The 20138-nt window shown below is 39.5% G+C and overlaps 1 protein-coding gene across 1 annotated transcript in view; it reads left to right on the plus strand.

Moving 5' to 3' along the window:
- The window catches only part of RASA3 (RAS p21 protein activator 3), a 162810-nt gene that overhangs the window by 90364 nt on the left and 52308 nt on the right, over nucleotides 1-20138 (plus strand). Inside the window, exons 6-7 of the mRNA XM_058185446.1 lie at nucleotides 17414-17494; nucleotides 18208-18280. Coding sequence (XP_058041429.1) covers nucleotides 17414-17494; nucleotides 18208-18280 — 154 coding nt within the window. The remainder of the gene's footprint in view (nucleotides 1-17413; nucleotides 17495-18207; nucleotides 18281-20138) is intronic.

The raw sequence follows: 20138 nt of genomic DNA on the forward strand, positions 1-20138 counted from the left end.
AGTAGGTGTGTATTAGTTCTTTACATGTACTTGCAAGTTGGGTTTGTGGTATATGTACTTGCAAGATGGGTTTGTGATGGATTTGTCTACACATGCATACTCGGTGTCCTTTTTTTTTTTTTTGGTCACAACATTATATACGACCACATATATTGAAAGGAAACAATAGGACAGGAATGGTAGGTACTTTTGTGCACTTATGCATGCCCCTTTTAATCCTCTTAGGAATGGGGTGAGGTCAATGGTAGACAGTTTTTGGTTAAAGCTTTTGGGAGTTGGAGAAGAGACCACAGAGTCAGGTAGTGTATTCCAAGCATTAACAACTCTGTTACAAAAGTCATATTTTCTGCAATCAAGATTGAAGCGGTTAACATTAAGTTTGACTCTATTGTTTGCTCTTGTATTATTGCTATTGAAGCTGAAGTAGTCTTTAACAGGAAGGACATTGCAATAGATGATTCTGTGTGTTAAACACAGGTCTTGTCGGAGTCGGCGGAGTTCTAAGTTTTCTAATCCCAGGATTTCAAATCTGATGGAATAAGGTATTTTGTTCTTTTACAGAGGAGCGGAGAACTCTTCTTGTAAAATATTTCTGGACTCTTTCAATTGTATTAATGTCAGAGATGTGGTATGGGTTCCGGACAGATGAGCTGTATTCAAGAATGGGTCTGGCAAATGTTTTGAATGCTCTGGTTAGTAGTGTAGAGTTTTTGGAAAAGACCTTGCTGGTGTGAAGGAACGTTCCCCCTTTATTTATATCACTTTAGATCAGGGGTGTCTGAGAAGCTGGCTGAGGAATTCTGTGAGTTTAAGTCTACAAGTCTTAAAGTTGCCAAGTTTGGACACCCCTGCTTTAGATGAAATATTTCTTAGGAATATTTTTATACATATAGCAGTTCAAGAGGAAAAGACAGAGAAAATAACTTAAGAATTTTATTTTGCAAAATGATGGCACTGCAGCAATGTTGCAATAGGATATCCTATTTTCCCACATATGTACATTCAGCAAAGGCCAGGGATATGTATTACTAAGATTAATTTCTAACCTGTACATCAAGTTATTCTCCTACATCCCAGCCCTAGGAAAAACAGAGAGGAACATGGTTTGGAATCCACTAGCCAACACCCAGAAATTTACAGATTCCTGAAACTCACCATGTAACTGTATAATGGAGAGTCAATACATCACAACAGAATAGAATAGGAACAATAAATAAATAATACAGCAACCTTGCTGTCCTGGATAAGGGAAAGTTTTAATAATAAACTCCATATTAAGTCAATGAAGTTAAATCTCTACATATAAAAAAGGAGTTTTTTTATAGGAAATAAGGAATGTAGGAAAAACAAGACAACATTTACAGAATTAGAATTTATAATAAAATCAATGCAGTTAATCTAATTATTAATACAGTTAATATTCTTAATATTCAGCATATAATCATAATTCATTACAGAAAATGCAATTGAAGGATAATTGAAAGTTAGCCTGCTTGGGGAGACTATTGCTTTGCTAAAAAATGTTTTAAAATCTACCTAGGATGTCTTTAATCTATCAAGCAAACAAGTCAGAAATTATTTGGAGGACAAATTCATCTTCCTAATGACTGTTAGTAGAATGTTAAATATACAATTTCATAAAAATTATACTAATTGTCTTTACTTTGGCTGTAAACCGCCCTGAGTCCTTTGGGAGAAAGGCGGTATAGAAATTGAAGCAATAAATAAATAAATAAATATTCACCTGTGGTATTATCAGGAAGAGATTTTCTGTTAAAAAAAAGGTAGATTCTATCTATTCATGATACTTAGTACTGGACAAGTTAACAGATTTGTGGCTCAATCATGCCTTACCAAAACCTAGTTATGTGTCCTATTCCCTGAGAAATTGTTGGAGAATCTGTGTCCTTTGTCACAAAAAATATGGAACTAAGTTAGAATAATGGTATCAATCCATATTAAGCAGTTTCTTGCACTCCCAAAATACAGTTGCTATGAGCAATTGAATTCTTGCGCATTTGCTGCTACCTTTTTAGGATGCAGTGTTATATAGAGATGGATATAAGCAATTTTCACAAAACCTTAGCCGAAATGGATGATTAGCACTGAATAATTTCACGGACAAAACTTATTTTATTCAGTATTAAGATGAAATGAGTTAAAACAAAATACTGAGTTTCATCTCGTATGTCTATGTATTCTTCCTTTCTCTGCCTCAAAATATCATACATTTTGACCTAAATAATTAAGTTGTTGCTTGTTTAACAAGCTAACAGATGCCAGAATTTCCCATACACGTATCACTTTAACAATGATTATGAAACAGAGCATTAGTGGAGATGGAAGATTTATTTAAAAGTCCAGATATGGTGTATCTGTCTACAGTTTCTTGGAAAGGAAACAATAGGACAGGAATGGTAGGCACTTTTGTGCACTTATGCATGCCCCTTTTAGTCCTCTTAGGAATAGGGTGAGGTCAATGGTAGACAGTTTTTGGTTAAAGCTTTTGGGAGTTGGAGAAGAGACCACAGAGTCAGGTAGTGTATTCCAAGCATTAACAACTCTGTTACAAAAGTCATATTTTCTGCAATCAAGATTGAAGCGGTTAACATTAAGTTTGACTCTATTGTTTGCTCTTGTATTATTGCTATTGAAGCTGAAGTAGTCTTTAACAGGAAGGACATTGCAATAGATGATTCTGTGTGTTAAACACAGGTCTTGTCGGAGTCGGCGGAGTTCTAAGTTTTCTAATCCCAGGATTTCAAGTCTGATGAAATAAGGTATTTTGTTCTTTTACAGAGGAGTGGAGAACTCTTCTTGTAAAATATTTCTGGACTCGTTCAATTGTATTAATGTCAGAGATGTGGTATGGGTTCCGGACAGATGAGCTGTATTCAAGAATGGGTCTGGCAAATGTTTTGAATGCTCTGATTAGTAGTGTAGAGTTTTTGGAAAAGACCTTGCTGGTGTGAAGGAACGTTCCCCCTTCATTTATATCACTTTAGATCAGGGGTGTCTGAGAAGCTGGCTGAGGAATTCTGGGAATTTAAGTCCACAAGTCTTAAAGTTGCCAAGTTTGGACACCCCTGCTTTAGATGAAATATTTCTTAGGAATATTTTTATACATATAGCAGTTCAGGAGGAAAAGACAGAGAAAATAATTTAAGAATTTTATTTTGCAAAATAATGGCACTGCAGCAATGTTGCGATAGGATATCCTATTTTCCCACATATGTACATTCAGCAAAGGCCAGGGATATGTATTACTAAGATTAATTTCTAACCTGTACATCAAGTTATTCTCCTACATCCCAGCCCTAGGAAAAACAGAGAGGAATATGGTTTGGAATCCACTAGCCAACACCCAGAAATTTACAGATTCCTGAAACTCACCATGTAACTGTATAATGGAGAGTCAATACATCACAACAGAATAGAATAGGAACAATAAATAATACAGCAACCTTGCTGTCTTGGATAAGGGAAAGTTTTAATAATAAACTCCATATTAAGTCAATGAAGTTAAATCTCTACATATAAAAAAGGAGTTTTTTATAGGAAATAAGGAATGTAGGAAAAACAAGACAACATTTACAGAATTAGAATTTATAATAAAATCAATGCAGTTAATCTAATTATTAATACAGTTAATATTCTTAATATTCAGCATATAATCATAATTCATTACAGAAAATGTAATTGAAGGATAATTGAAAGTTAGCCTGCTTGGGGAGACTATTGCTTTGCTAAAAAAAAATTTAAAATCTACCTAGGATATCTTTAATCTATCAAGCAAACAAGTCAGAAATTATTTGGAGGACAAATTCATCTTCCTAATGACTGTTAGTAGAATGTTAAATATACAATTTCATAAAAATTATACTAACTGTCTTTACTTTGGCTGTAAACCACCCTGAGTCCTTTGGGAGAAGGGCGGTATAGAAATTGAAGCAATAAATAAATAAATAAATATTCACCTATGGTATTATCAGGAAGAGATTTTCTGTTAAAAAAAAGGTAGATTCTATCTATTCATGATACTTAGTACTGGACAAGTTAACAGATTTGTGGCTCAATCATGCCTTACCAAAACCTAGTTATGTGTCCTATTCCCTGAGAAATTGTTGGAGAATCTGTGTCCTTTGTCACAAAAAATATGGAACTAAGTTAGAATAATGGTATCAATCCATATTAAGCAGTTTCTTGCACTCCCAAAATACAGTTGCTATGAGCAATTGAATTCTTGCGCATTTGCTGCTACCTTTTTAGGATGCAGTGTTATATAGAGATGGATATAAGCAATTTTCACAAAACCTTAGCCGAAATGGATGATTAGCACTGAATAATTTCACGGACAAAACTTATTTTATTCAGTATTAAGATGAAATGAGTTAAAACAAAATACTGAGTTTCATCTCGTATGTCTATGTATTCTTCCTTTCTCTGCCTCAAAATATCATACATTTTGGCCCAAATAATTAAGTTGTTCCTTGTTTAACAAGCTAACAGATGCCAGAATTTCCCATACACGTATCACTTTAACAATGATTATGAAACAGAGCATTAGTGGAGATGGAAGATTTATTTAAAAGTCCAGATATGGTGTATTTGTCTACAGTTTCTTGGAAAGGAAACATGTCTTCTAAATGGAAACTGTTACGAAGGACAAAGGAACAAATTGGAAGCAATAGAAAATGAATACACTCCAAAATTAACGCTGTTGTATAAGACAATACAGATGAAAAGGTAAAAAAAAAATGTTGTAGAGATAATTTTTCTTTATTTATTTGTATCCCGCCTTTATTATTTTTTTATAAATAACTTAAAATGGTAAAAACAAATAATACTCCTTCCTCCTTTATGCCCCTCATCAATAAACCTGTGAGATGAGGTAGGCTGAGCAAGATTGAATGGCTTGTCTGTTAAATCCTCACTTAGAAGATTCCACTTTATTTATATTGATATACTGACCATCAATTGTGTTGTAAATGTTGTACCTTGATGAACGTATCTTTTCTTTTATGTACACTGAGAGCATATGCACCAAGACAAATTCCTTGTGTGTCCAATCACACTTGGCCAATAAAAAATTCTATTCTATTCTATTCTATTCTATTCTATTCTATTCTATTCTATTCTATTCTATTCTATTCTATTCTATTCTATTCTATTCTATTCTAGTTTTATCTCTCTAGGCTTCCCTTCTCTGTTTATGTCTTATCTCTGGCTCCAACCTACTGCTAGTGCGCTTCTCATGTAATGTTCATTTTTATCCTATGCTTATGAGTTTGTTTATTTATTTTTTAAAATCCCTTTTCAGCTTTACAAACCTACACAAATTTTTGGGGGATGTGGGGTCTTAGGTGTTCTCTGAGCCTTGGATGTTTTCTTGCAGACATTTCATTGCCAAACTAGGTAACTCATTCGTGTACTGTGGTTGCACAAACACATTCCTCATTGCAACAATGCAATGCGGTGACTGCTGAAGGCCCAGGAACACTCCCAAATTGGAAATCCTGATTTTTCCAGCCAAGCACACTTCTGTCTAGAACAAACTTCATCCCAGGCTCTAGCTTTTACAGTACCAACAACACTCTGTTTTGTCTACATTTCATTTCAGCTTCTTAGCCCTCATCTAACCCTTTACTGAGATTAGGCAATATTGAAGAGTAATGATTGCTATCTTAGAGTTAAAAGGTACAGGTGATCCTCAACTTACAACAGTTCGTTTAGTGACCCAAGTTACAACAGCACTGAAAAAAGTGGCTTATAACTATTTTTCACACCTATGACCGTTGCAGCATCCCATGGTCAAGTGATTTACATTTGGATGCTTGACAGTTGACTCACATTTATGACAGTTGCAGTGTCCCAGAGCCATGTGATCCCCTTTTGTGAATTTCTGACAAGTATAGTGAATGAGGAAACCAGATTCACTTAACAACCACGTTACTAAGTTAATAACTTAAATGTAGCAAGAAAAGTCATAAAATGGGCAAAACTCACTTACAAAATTCGCACTTAGCAACAGAAATTTTGGGCTCAATTGTGATTGTACATTGAGGACGACCTGTCAGGATTAGCAGAGTTGGGTGCTATCAGTATACTGATGGCTGAAAACTCTTCATAGCCTTCTGTGGTGCTTCCACATAGCTTTAAATTTTATTTTGAAGTATACAAAATACATAACATTATTTCAAGAAAGTAGTATTTTTACAGTATTGGCTAAAGATAATTAACACTGATATTTAGATAACTTAAGACTATTGAAGATAAAAAATAGAGCTATTATATCAGTATTAACTATAATTTATATTGTCAATGTTAAGGAGCATAAAATTATTTAGTTTGTTTAATTAAATTTGAATACAACATTAAAAAGCCCTGCAGATTGCATCAAAATATTTGTTATGACAATATAGGTTTCTGTCTTAAGCCGATTACTTAGTATTAAGGTCTCTTCTATATTATTACTTAATATTATTTGTTCATGTTGCAAAAAAACGATGAATTTGTAAATTTGACAATTAAAAAAATTAAAAAGATTAAAATGAAGGAAAAAGAAAAAAAGACTACTCAGTTTCTACCTTCTCCCTGTTTGTGCTTTTGCTAATTTACAAGATTTATAAACATTTAAGCCTCCTGGGAAGCAAGACTGCAAATGTTTGTGTTTGCTGTGATGTACTGTATATATGGGAACCATTTTTGCTTAAATTTGATTAAGCTTCTGTTGTGAATATATACTGTTAGTTTTACCATTGCTGTATATTCGCCAAGTTTAAGTTCTCCATCTGATGCTGTTGGAATTCTATCCTCCTTCCAGTGTGGAGAAAAAATTATTCTCTCTGCTATGAGTAGGTATCTCATTAAATTATGTCAGAGAACTTAAAAGTACATTTTATATTTTATAAACAAACAAACAAACAAAAAATTAAGGTTAGTCTTTCCTCAAATATACCATTATGCTAGTAAAAAGATACATTACATACAGATAATGGCAATGCTATCAGATTTGCATAGGAGAAATCAGGATTAGAGAGGCCATTGAGTCCAGCTCCTTGTCAGGACTGAATTACAGATTAAGCATCCCCCCCCTGACAGATGGTCTGCCTCACTTCTACTTGAACACATTCAGTAAAAGGAAACCTGCCACTCTTCCAGATAATTGATTTCAGTACCAAACTATTTTTATGTTAGGAAATTCGTTTTTGATATTCACTTCCTGTAACTTATATCCATTATTCCATGTCTTGTACCCTTGAGCAATGCAAAACGAGACTTCGGTAACTTTCTATGTGACATCTTTCTGGTACTATAAAAGTACTGACTAAGCCCTCTTTTAGCTTGATTTAGCATGATTTGGAAATAGCTACTCTGTTGCCTAAAACTGAACTTTTCTTTTTTACAACTATTGCTAACTCATATATCTAGTAACCATTCGATAAATATTCTTAACAAGTATTATTGATGAACCAAGTATCTCCCATTCTAAAAGTGTACATTTATTGTTTGTTTCTTAAGTGAGGAACTTTGCACTTGTTTCTGATAAATTTTATTCTCTTACGTTGAGCCAGTTTCTCTAACTTTTTAATATATACATTTTATTTTTTCTTCCTAAGGTATTAGCTATCAAATTTGGTGCAAACTCCACTGTTTAGGAGCTGATTTTTGCTTCCCCTGTTCATTTGCTCAGTGAGTCTGGAATTTGGCTACCTTATATTACTCACATAATCTCTGTTTACTCACCAAGAAATGGATAGTCTTTCATGGGTATGTTTAGGAGATTGTCTTAATATCCTTCATAGATGAGTTATAATCCCTCAGATCACATAATCTCTGTTTATTCACCAAGAAATGGATAGTCTTTCATGGGTATGTTTAGGAGATTGCCTTAATATCCTTCATAGATGAGTTATAATCTCTCAGATCATACAGCTTCTCTATTGTGTTCGTCTTTTCCTTTTCTCTTTTTTCTTCATACATTTAGTAAATTTCCCTAAGGCTGATATATAATATCACTGTATATTTAAAAGTATATACCGGTAGTTGCCTTAATTGGGATTAGTGAAGTAGACTCTAATAATTCCTTCTATTTAATATTCCATGGGTTCTCACTCTCTTACTATTCTTGAAAACTAACTAAATTTAACAGATGTTGAAGATGTATTTTTTTCATTAGAGGATACTAAAGTCAAATAGTTTAATTTTCTTATAACATTGCTTTGTCCTTTTTGTATTTCTTTACTATTAACCATTCACTAAGAATTCCAGTGTTTTACATCTCCCTCTGTTTCCAATATTATAATAGGTTGCTATCTTAATTTAATGAGAAATCTTTAACCTAACTTATGCAACTAGTATTTTCATTTGTTAACGTTTTATATGTCACTTACACTTTCTAGACTTACACAGTTACCTTGTTTTTAAGACTGGTTGACTAAAGCTGCTGTGTAGTCTTTTTTTGCCCCTTCATTCTAAATATTTGGAAACATCACTTTCTTGTTCATAAATTATTAACTTGTGCAAAAAGAGTTTTAAGTAAGACGTGAGATTTTACATATAAACAGAATGCCGGATCTTCAGTTGTTTTTTAAAAAAGCATAAAAGTCATTCTTTTGACATCCCTTTATATATTAGCATTCATTAAAATTCTGGTCACGTCTTCACTGGAGAAAATGGAATCTGGGTTTTTATAGTAACAAATATGAATGGAAGGATTTTCTGAATGGTCTTTTTCTTAAAGAAAAGAAAAGAAAAGCTTGGAGCACTTTCACAATCGACTCATAAAACAATTCAGCAACTAATGAATTGACTCTCTGTCTTAAGACAGCATTATAACTGACAGGTTTTTCCCCTCTGCTTCCTCTACTAAGTATCCCAGCTGGTGTTTTACAAACTAAAAGCATCATTCTGAGAGACGCTTCATGATTTATAACACAAGATTGGTTCCTGTGAAGCCATTAGGGATGAATTGCTTCTTGTCAATGATTATTTGAAAGGCATTCCTGTATCTGTCTCAAAGCATATGTGAAGGAACACTTGTCCAGCAAATGCAAATTTCAGGGACACAATTTCTTCATGTTTTTCAAGCATAATGGAAGTGTCCTTCAAATATTGCTACAAATAATCAAATAACTACAATATTATTTCTTGAATGGGAAAAAGCTATAAATCATGGCTTGTAAGCTAATATCCGTTGATTCTCAGATCATAGTTTTTACTGCTTACTTATATTTATTTTTTTATTTTTTTATTTTATAATTTAATTTCTATACCGCCCTTCTCCCGAAGGACTCAGGGCGGTTTACAGCCATATTAAAACACAGAATATAAATAACACATTTAAAAAAGAATTAAAAATAAATATTTAGTAGGCCAAATTAACTAAAACGGTCATAGACCGACATAAAACCCCTTTAAAATTACAATTAAAATACACTTAGGCTAGTCCCGCACGATGAAATAATAAAGTCTTCAGTTCACGTTTGAAGGTCCGGAGGTCGGGGAGTTGGCGTAACCCCGGAGGCAGCTCATTCCAAAGGGCCGGTGCTGCCACAGAGAAGGCTCTCCCCCTGGGGGCCGCCAACCGACATTGTTTGGTCGACGGCACCCTGAGCAGGCCCACTCTGTGGGAGCACACAGGTCGTTGGGAGGCTATCGATGGCAGAAGGCGGTCTCGTAGATAACCCGGTCCTAAGCCATGGAGCAGTTTAAAGGTGGTCACTAACACCTTGAATTGCACCCGGAAGGCTACCGGCAGCCAGTGCAGGCCACGCAGGATAGGTGTTATATGGGAGCCGCATTCTGGACTAGCTGGAGCCTCCTAGTGCTCTTCAAGGGGAGCCCCATGTAGAGAGCATTGCAATAGTCCAGGCGGGAAGTAACGAGGGCATGAGTGACCGTGCATAAGGAGTCCCGGTAAAGGAAGGGGTGCAACTGGCGAATCAGGCGAATCTGATAAAATGCTCCCCTGGCGACAGCCGTCAAATATTCTTCTAGGGATAGCCGATCGTCCAGGAGAACGCCCAAGTTGTGTACCCTTCCCCTGGGGGCCAATACTTCACCCCCAACAGTCAGCGAAGGCGTAAGCTGACTGTACGGGACGCCAGAACCCACAGCCAATCTGTCTTGGAGGGGTTGAGCTGGAGCCTGTTCCTCCCCATCCAGACCCGCACGGCTTCAAGACACTAGACCATCACCTCGACGGCTTCGTTGTGGTGGTTCGGGGTGGAAATGTATAGCTGAGTATCATCAGCGTACAGATGGTATTCCACCCCGAAACCACGGATAACCTCACCCAGCAGCTTCATGTAGATGTTGAACAGGAGAGGCGAGAGAACTGACCCCTGTGGCACCCCACAAGTGAGGCACCTTGAGGTCGATCTCTGCCCCCCTGTCAACACCGTCTGCGAATGGTCAGAGAGATAGGAGAACCACTGATAAACCGTGCCCCCCACCCCCAATTCCTCCAACCGCCACAGCAGGATACCATGGTCGATGGTATCAAAAGTCGCCAAGAGATCTAAAAGGACCAGGACAGAGGAACATCCCCTGTCCCGAGCCCTCCAGAGGTCATCCACCAATGCGACCAAAGCCGTCTCAGTGCTGTATCCAGGTCTGAAGCCGGACTGGAACAGGTCTAGATAGACAGTGTCTTTCAGGTATTGGGGAAGCTGATATGCCACCACACTCTCAACAACCTTTGCCAAAAAGCGAAGGTTGGAGACTGGACAATAGTTTGCCAATATACAGCTGGGTCCAGGGAAGGCTTCTTGAGGAGGGGCCTCACACCGCCTCTTTCAAGGCGATGGGGAAGGTACCCCGCAACAAGGAAGCTTTGGTAACTCCCAGGAGCCAGCCTCGTGTAACCTCCCGTGTGGCCAGTACCAACCAGGAAGGACATGGGTCCAATAAACATGTGGTGGGATTCAGCCTACCCAACAACCTGTCCATATCATTGGGAGTCACAGGATCAAACTCAGCCCAGGTAATATCCACAAGACCCGTCCCTGCCATCCCGCCTGAATCTATCCAATCAGCATCCAGTCCGTCCCGGATCCGAGCGATTTTATCGGACAGATACTGTACAAAATCCTCAGCACGCCTCTGCAAGGGGTCCTCCCGAGCCTCCTGCATAAGCAGGGAGCGGGTCACCCTAAACAGGGTGGCTGGGCGATTATCTGCCGATGCGATAAGAGCGAGAAAATAGTTATGTTTTGCCGTTCCTATCGCCACTAGGTAGGTCTGAATATATGACCTCACTGGTGTTCGGTCGGATTCAGTGCGGCTGGACCTCCAGACATTCTCTAGGCGTCTTTTCCGGCGCTTCATCTCTCTCAGCTCCTCGTTATACCAAGGAGCTGGTCGAGTTTGGTGCCGGGTCAGAGGCCGCAAAGGCACGACGCGGTCCAAAGCCCCGGTCGCCGCCTCCTCCCAGGCGGCCACCAGTTCTTTGGCCGAGCTGTGGGCTAATTCCCCAGGAAACGGCCCAAGCTCCGTCAGAAACCTCTCTGAGTCCATCAGGCACCTGGGACGGAACCATTGAATCGGCTCCATCTCCCTGCGGTGTGGTGCAGCGGTTCAAAAGTCTAGCTGAAGGAGTAAATGATCTGACCATGACAGGGGTTTAAAAATTAACTCCCCTAACTCCAGATCATTACCACAAAAATCAGGTCCAGAGTGTTACCCCCAGTGTGAGTGGGACCATTAACTACCTGGGTCAGGTCCAAAGCCGCTGTGGAAACCATGAACTCCCGAGCTGTCGTCGACGATTCGCCCACCGACGGCAGGTTGAAATCCCCCATAACCATAAGTCTGCGGGTCTCAACCGCCGTCCCGGCTATCATCTCCAACAGCTCGGGCAGGGCTGCTGCCACGTAGCAAGGAGCCAGGTACGTAACCAGCACGCCCACCTGCGCCCCATGGCCCCACTTCACAAGGAGGGTTTCACAACCGGCTATCTGCGGGACAATGACCTCCCTCGGTTCTAGACCCTCATTTATAACAATCCCTACCCCCCCTACCCTGGGCCCTCGGTTGATGGAATGCATGGAAGCCTGGTGGGCACATCTCAGTAAGGGGAACCCCCCCCCTTCTGTGCCCAACCAGGTCTCCGAAATGCCCATCAGGTCCGCACCCCCCTCTTGAATATAAACAGTCAACAACCACTCCGTTTCAAGGTCCCCTAGCACAATTACAGGTAGTCCTCCAGTTACGAACATTCACTTAACGAATGTTGAAAGTTGCCAAAAGTACTTACGACCAGGTCCCAAATTTAATATGTTGCAACATCACAGCGATTGTTTGCACTTGTGACCTGATTGCAGAGATGCTGCAACATGTTACTTTGGTGCCATGCCTGAGAGTATCGAACTGCCCACGCTCACCTCCTGTGCAATCTTGGGTGCCAGAGCCCTTGCCCAGCCAGGCAGAGGAGTGCCGGTCTGGCCTCTCCCCTTCCCTGATTGATTGGAAAAAAAGTTCAATTTTCCAACTTTGCGAGATCTTATCTTTTAACATGAAAAGTTGGAAGGTCTGATTGAATTTTTTTTTTTTAGTCCCACAAACTTTTTTTTTTCTGCACGTTTCTTCCATTTGCAACATGGCTTTTCCATTCCTCTAGCAAAAGAAGAGCATCTTAAACTGCAGGGAGAAACGTGACGGAGCTGGAAAGCAGGTTTGTTTAGGAGCTAACTTCTGTAGACTTTCAGAAAGCCAAGGTTTATCTTGTGGGAAAGCTTTTTAATCTGTTCCAAAGTAGGGACAGAGCTGTTTGGGCTATTATAATTTGTCATGGGCTCTAACACTGTTTCCCAGACAAAAAGCTACGGTCCCTGATTAAAATGCCTGATATGAGCACTTTGATTCGATGCTATAGGATTGATCAGTTAATCGTTACAGTGAGCCAGCGAGGCTTTCAGACATAACAATGGCCTTTTCAAGAGCTGGACTCCCTGCTTGGTTGTCAGGAAGGATGGCTGTTTTTTAAGTGGCATAGCCAAGAGAAGCGTTTAGGCAATGGAAGGTATTCCTTGTTCCGTTCTTGCTTGGAGGGGAACCAGAATTACCTGGTATTTGCTTGCCTAACAGTCACAAGGCAATGAAGCACAAACAGCAGCTTCACTCAGACATTTGAGGTCAGCCTCCCAACTTCCCTGGGCTGCCTCTGGTTCCAGGTTAGAAGGAGAGGCCGGGAATGAGATTCCAGACCGGTGGAGTCATGCTTGCAATGAGGGGTGAGCTGGTTTCACCAACCTGTGCTATACAAAGCTGCAAAGGCATTGCTGCGCTCTGCACCTGTGCAAAATTTCTGTTTAGGAGATCTTTCAGCAAGGCCATAGGGAGGAGATGAAGAACTGGGCCAGCAAGTCTCATTCCTTCTGATCTAGAAGCTAGACGGGGCAACCAGCTTCCTCTGGGTGCTCATGTCCAAACAGGAGCAAATGCTACCAAGCGAGGGGAGCTGGGCGGTGGAGTGCCAAGTTCTCCAGCTCCGTGGTGGCAGAGAAATGCAACAGAGCTGGAAAGCAGGTTTATTTAGGAGTACCTTTTGCAATTTAGCAAAAGAATGTTTTGTACCAGCGAAGGGAGATGGGTGGTGTGCCAAGCTCTCCAGCTTCGTGGTGGCAGAGAAACACGACCAAGCTGGAGAGTAGGATTGTTTAGGACCCCTCTTACAATTTGGAGGAGTGCTTTTGACAAGTGAGAGGAGTGGGGTGGTTGCACGCCATGTTCTCCAGCTCCTTGGTGGCACAATTTATGAAACCTGGGCAGGTTCAGCACTCCAGCAAGTGGCTGGGCAGGGCCATGCTCAGCAGAGAAGGGGAGAGACCAGTTTGGCGCCTCTCCACCTGGCTGGACAAGGACACCGCCACCCAAGGCTGCCTAGGAGGTGAGTGTGGGAAGTGCGGGGCTCTCAAATGTGGTGCCAAAGATAAATTAGCAGATGGTGATGGGGTGGGGAGGCAAGGCCAAAGCAGCTTGGGACCCAAAGGGGTGGAAAAAAGAAAATAAGGTCTCTCAGTGGATGGGGGGGAGGCCTTTGGTGGCTGGTCGCAGTAGTGTTGTCCCTGCACTAGGCCCCACCATGACCTTCACCACCCTGAGATACCTCATGTGCACTTAATGACCCATGCATTTGATTAGTGAATGCGTGGACGAAAGCAGGGAGTGATCACATTCAAGTTACATGATTCACTCCTACGAATCGTCGGGTTACAAATGTAATTGACATGCTCCATTGCATTTGTAACTCGAGGACTACTGGTTCCTGTAATTTGTGAAAAGGGCAGAAGGAAATTGTTATGAGTTTGAACTACTGTGGATATAAGATCCACTTGCACCTTGACACTGGCAGTGGACAGTCACCTGTTTTGTTTAGTCTCATGCTTGTTGGCAATGAAGATTTTTAACTAACCAAACTCTGATTGTGAGACTTTTGGAAATCCTAGCCTAGAAAATTAATTGAGCTATGTAAAGTCTGAATGCCTGTATTTAATTGCTGAGTTGGTCAGGAGAGCCTAAGAAATTGGATGAAAGAGGGAGAACTAGGCTTTCTTGATTCACAAGAAATTTGAGAATATTGTTCTCCAAACTGGTATTTCCAGGATAGGTGGGAAAGACTAGAATAAAACAAGCATCACTACAGAATTTATGATGGATTTTTTTTCTCTCCAGGTAGGATCTGTTTGGGAGCCTATGGTGTATGGTGATTTCTGTCAGAGCTAAAATTCTTGTGAAGCAATACTTCCTTTTCCTGCAGCTCTTCAGTTTCTAGTAAAGCCTAGAGGTGACCTGATTGGGGAAGGGATCTCTACAATTCCAGTTGGTCCAACTAGATTGTGGAGGAAATGCCCCTTCCTCATCTAGCTGCTGGATGTTGTGCCTGCAGGGCTGTAAAAGAGAATGGACAAGTAGTCTTTTGCTCTTTACATTGCAGTCCAGGAGACTGATAGCTTTGTCACCCAAAAATCCTGCTATTTGGGAGATCACAAAAAAGAGAAAGCATGTGAGACATGCAAACACAAGAGGGGGAGGACATCTCTGGTTCAGGCATCTCAGCTTTGTATTTCAAATCAGCTCTTCCAATCACTTGCAGTTTAATTGAGAATTAAATGGTCAGAGAAATGGAAGATTGATATACCTGTCAAACAATCTCCTTTCTTCCCCAAAATTAGTGCTTCAACCCCCAATTCCATTTGATGATATATACAGTGGAGAGGTTGGTGCTTCTTTTGTCACTCATCTATGATACTGGTTGAAAGAATGACTGGAAGCCCACCACTGCTGATCTAAAACTACTCAACATTGTATGAGCATAGCAACATCACTAGGCTTAGTTACTGAAGCACAATTAAGGCAGGCTGTGAGGCCAGTAAATCTGATAATAATACACTTTCCTCCTAAATGAAGGACAGAAGGAGAACGTAAGAACATGGCTTTGAGAATGATCTCAACTGTCATTAACCTTAGGCAGCATCCAGGTTAGGAGGTAGCAGTTGTAACTTAATAGAGTTTAGTCAAGAAAGACCACCAAGTTCTACTTATTTATTACAAACTTGCAAATAAAATAAGTACCTGATGGTTCTGCAACGGATTTGGGGTTAATAGAAAATGTGTCGGATTAGGAAGCAGAACTGGTTTCTTGGATGCTTGTTGCTAATATGATTTGCTGAAGAGCCTATTATACAGTGGCAAAATAGTCTCGAGAGACCATTATTTGATTCCTCAGATTCTGTAATCTATTGATTTCATTCTGCCTTCCTATGAGGCACATGAGTGATCTTCTGTTTCCCTACCAGCAAAGATGCTACAGCTGTGTGGCTACTTCACATGTAGGTGAGATGGGAGCAGAGTGCTGTTGCAAAGAAAATTCCACACCATGAATAAGGACAGAATGATACCCACGCTCTCCTGTTCCTCCCTCCCTTACTTCCTCCTAATAATTTTTCTTAAATGCCACTCTATTCAGAGAGTGTGAGCCTGGAATGCAGTGAGTCAGGAAGTGCATCAGAACAAGTAAAACATTTAAGAAAGAAATCCATATTATAGTTGTCGGGATGTATTGTATTTTAAACCTTTGGTGGAATATAAGAAGCCATTTGCAACTTTAAAGTTCCTCTAATGAGAGGAAGAAATGATGGAATGAATTTAATTAGATTTTCATGTTAGTTACATTTCAGAGATTAGTAAAAATGAAAACAGAAAGAGAAAAAAATCCCAAACCTTTTCTTAATTAAATACCAGAGCCTCATAATTGTTAGGGAAAAATGAGCTCATAACTTGCCTTTCTTGAGCTCAAAGCCAATAGATTGTTGTCCCCCTTTAAGGGCCATAGAGTTGACATTAATTACATGACCATTTATAGATTTCCACATGAATGAATAATTGTATGGCCGTGCAGAGTGATTCTCTTTTGGCTTTCTATCCAGATGCTTGTTGAATTTGGTTCTCTGTTCTCCTGACATTTGACTGAAGACTACAGTGCAGAAAGTATCTAATGTCTTTTGTTTTGCAATATATCTTGAAGAACATCTTAAGCCCATTTTTTTTAAAAAAGTATGGTTATAAAAGTTCATTTTATCTGATTATTATTCTATCTCTATTACATTTTGCAATCATGGCCCTATACCATTCCAGACAAAGTGGTTATCCAATCTCTTCTTAAAAATTTCCAGTATTGGAGCACCCACAACTTCTGAAGGCAAGTCATTCCACAGGTTAATTGTTCTCACTGTCAGGAAATTTCTCCATAGTTCTAAGCTGGTTTTCACCTTGATTAGTTTCCATACTTTGTTTCTTGTCTTGTCTTCTAGTGCTTTGAAAAATAGAATGACCCCAGAGGTGAAATTCAATTTTTTTTTACTACCGGTTCTATGGGCGTGGCTTGGTGGGCATGGTGTGGCTTGGTGGGCATGGCAGGGGAAGGATATTGCAAATTCTCATTCACACCCCACTCTGGGACCAGCCAGAGGTGGTATTTGCTGGTTTTCTGAACTACTCAAAATTTCCGCCACCAATTCTCCAGAACCCGTCAAAACCTGCTGGATTTTATCCCTAGATGACCCCCCCCTCTTCTTTTTGGCAGCCCATCAAATATTGGAACACTGTTATCATGTCACCCCCTAGTCCTTTTTACTAGACTAGACATATCAAATTCCTGCAACCATCTTTTTTGTTTTTAATATATGTCAACATGGAGCATACATAAAACATGGCAGAGCTTCAATCAATACTATTAAAGCTGCCATTCTGAGATATTTTTTTAAGCTGCAGACATCTCCATAGCAAAAGGTCAATCCATGTGGCAATTTGTGGTATTCTGCATTTTTGAAGTGAAACAAACATTTGGAAGAGCACCTTTTGCTGCATTTCCTGTTCTGATAATCTATGTGATAGTTGTCTTTTTGTTTAGAGTTCTAGAATGCCAAGGACTTCCGATTGTGAATGGCCAGTGTGATCCCTACGCAACAGTTACATTAGCAGGACCATACAGGTTAGTAACATTTATTGCTTATTCATTTTTTTCCTCAATCTGGTTAATGTTAAGTGAAGAATTCTAAGAAATAAGTAAAAATTGAAACTATCTTTAAGAATTTGTGACTTAATATTAAATTCCTACTTCGCTCTATGGAGAATCTGATTTTATTGTGATAACATCTACTGATCAAACTGTTGCTGTTGCCCCAGGTCATGTGATTATATTTTAAGAAGTCCACTCACTACTGGTATGGGCATAGTTCAAAGGGCTGATTATGACCTATAACACTTTTTAAGAGCATGGAAGAAGTTATCGTCTTTATAAATTACTTTATAAAGTTTTAAGAAAATGAGAAAAAAACTCAATACAAGATAATTAAAATGCTTGCTTTTTGTTGATGAGAGTTTAGAAAGTGTTGGACTAGAATCAGAGAGATGCAGATTCAAGTCCACTCTCAGCAACAGAAACTCATAAGGTTTCGTTGAACTAAAGGAAAGGCAGAATGTACATATGTATGTCCTCAATTAATTGTTTTTTTTAAAATGCACTAAGAGAGATGGACAAGCTAAAAGTCTGCTTCCTGTCTCATCCTGCAAGAAGCTTAGGGAGATGAAATAACCAAAAAAGCCACTGTTAAACATACTTTTAAGATAACACCGGGCCTGACCCTTTCAGCTTATCCTATTTTGGGTAACATTTCTGCCTTGCCCTTTTTTTTTTCCTTGCAGATCTGAAGTCAAAAAGACTAAAGTTAAAAAGAAGACAAACAACCCACAGTTTGATGAAGTATTTTATTTTGAGGTTAGTATTTTGGAAGTTTGGGGGGGGGGATGTTTTGCTGTAGATGACCGCCGTAGGTCCATGCTGTGCCAGCTGCTGGATTTTAGAGAGTGCTCAAGATAGAGCCTGAAGTATCGTGGAGCCAGCCAGCTATTTGGTGGAGCAGAAATGTACTTTCCAGCTGAATGCAATACTGTTCTTCTGCAGAGAATTTCTGAACCCCTCGTTTGGGACTTCTGAACCAGTCATCCAATTTTGAATTGGTGCTGATAAGTGACTCCTTTTGACTCTGGGGTTTTACGGCTCCTCTCCGATCTTTTTTTTAAAAAAAATATCAATAATGGGATGGTTGTCTCAGAGGAAATATAAAAAGCTTTAAAAACAGTAGTGGCAACCAATTCAAAACTGGAGTTCATTGGTTGATTGCCAACATGCTAACACAAAAAAAGGTCTCTTTGCTTCGATAGAAAGAACTTCCTTTCCACTGAGAATGCCAAAGACATTATATAACAGGACTTTTCAAAAAACGAAGGGAGGTGAAACCTAGCATCCTTCACCCTCCCCTTCCCCCTACTTTCTTTTGCCTTGATAGCAATCGCTAGAGGGGTAAATGCAAACTTTGAACAGAAGTTTATTTCAGTTCTGAATCCTGGTCACTCTAGATCCTTTTATCTCATTATTTTTGTGTACTAAAATAATTTACTAGATCCTCAAGGAACATCCTCACAGTGATTAGGGTGCAGTAGCAAATTGCTGAATATAGAGATTCTTCCTATTGGATCAGACCACTGATCCAGCTACATCAGCATTGTTTGTGTTGACAGGCCATTTTCAAAACGTTAGTGCCAGCTACCAGGTTTGAGGCAAACACTGTTTCTTCTCTATCTTGGTATAGTTCCTGGCCAGATTGTTAGAGGAAAAAAAGGAGAAAATGCTCTGAGTGCTTTTCTTTTTTCTGTGCGGCACCACCAGTTGGTGCTGCATTCTGTGCAGTAGTGAAGCAAAGAGTTTGATGTGTGTGACCTGAAGCCCTGTATCAGTACTTTGTCATCTTCAATGCCTGTGTTCCCACTGACAGTTCACACTGTGCTGGTTTTCCCACTTTACTGCAGTATTGAATAGGATGCCAATAATTACAATAGCTCCTCAGATCCTCTGAAGGGCTCAGCTGTTCCTATCCAGTATTGGATACATTTAGGAAATGATAGGATGCATGGAAATTGTGCATGTGATTAATTCCAGTTTGACATGTCAGTTACAGTAGGATTGCAGGCACAAGGCCTAAATTTTAGCTCATGGAAATAAGTAAAGGTAATCTGTGACTTACAATTGCTTGTTTAGTGACAGCTCAAAGTGCTGATGGACTGCATCCCCTTGGGTACTTAACAACCCAGTTCTGATGGTCACCCCCTCGCAGTCTCATGGGCACTCAGCAACCAGACTGAATTTATACCTCTTTGCAGTGCCCCACGGTCACATAATTATAAATTGCAACGTTTTTGCTGAGAACAGGTATTTACTTCCTTTTTCCAGCAAAAATGCCCCATAGTGATCAATGGGTTTGCTTAACGATTGCAGATTCACGTAACAATCGTGGTGATTCACTTAATGACAGCTACAAAAAAGTCGTAAAATTGAGTTGATGACCCATTTTGTGACTCTCACAGTTTATGACTAATGGGGCAGGCTCCATTACACTCATAAGTTGAGAACTACCTGTACTTTTAGCACATTGCCCATTTATGACTTATCTCAACTATCCTAACCATTATCCTGCAGTGTAGCTCCCTAATAATGCTATATTGTAGCCTGATTGTCTACTTAATATTATCCAGTGATTTCATGGATAAAGTGATATATTCACTATGAAAATTGAATC

Source organism: Ahaetulla prasina, chromosome 5, assembly GCF_028640845.1.
Source record: "Ahaetulla prasina isolate Xishuangbanna chromosome 5, ASM2864084v1, whole genome shotgun sequence".
In the NCBI taxonomy this organism is placed as follows: domain Eukaryota; kingdom Metazoa; phylum Chordata; class Lepidosauria; order Squamata; family Colubridae; genus Ahaetulla; species Ahaetulla prasina.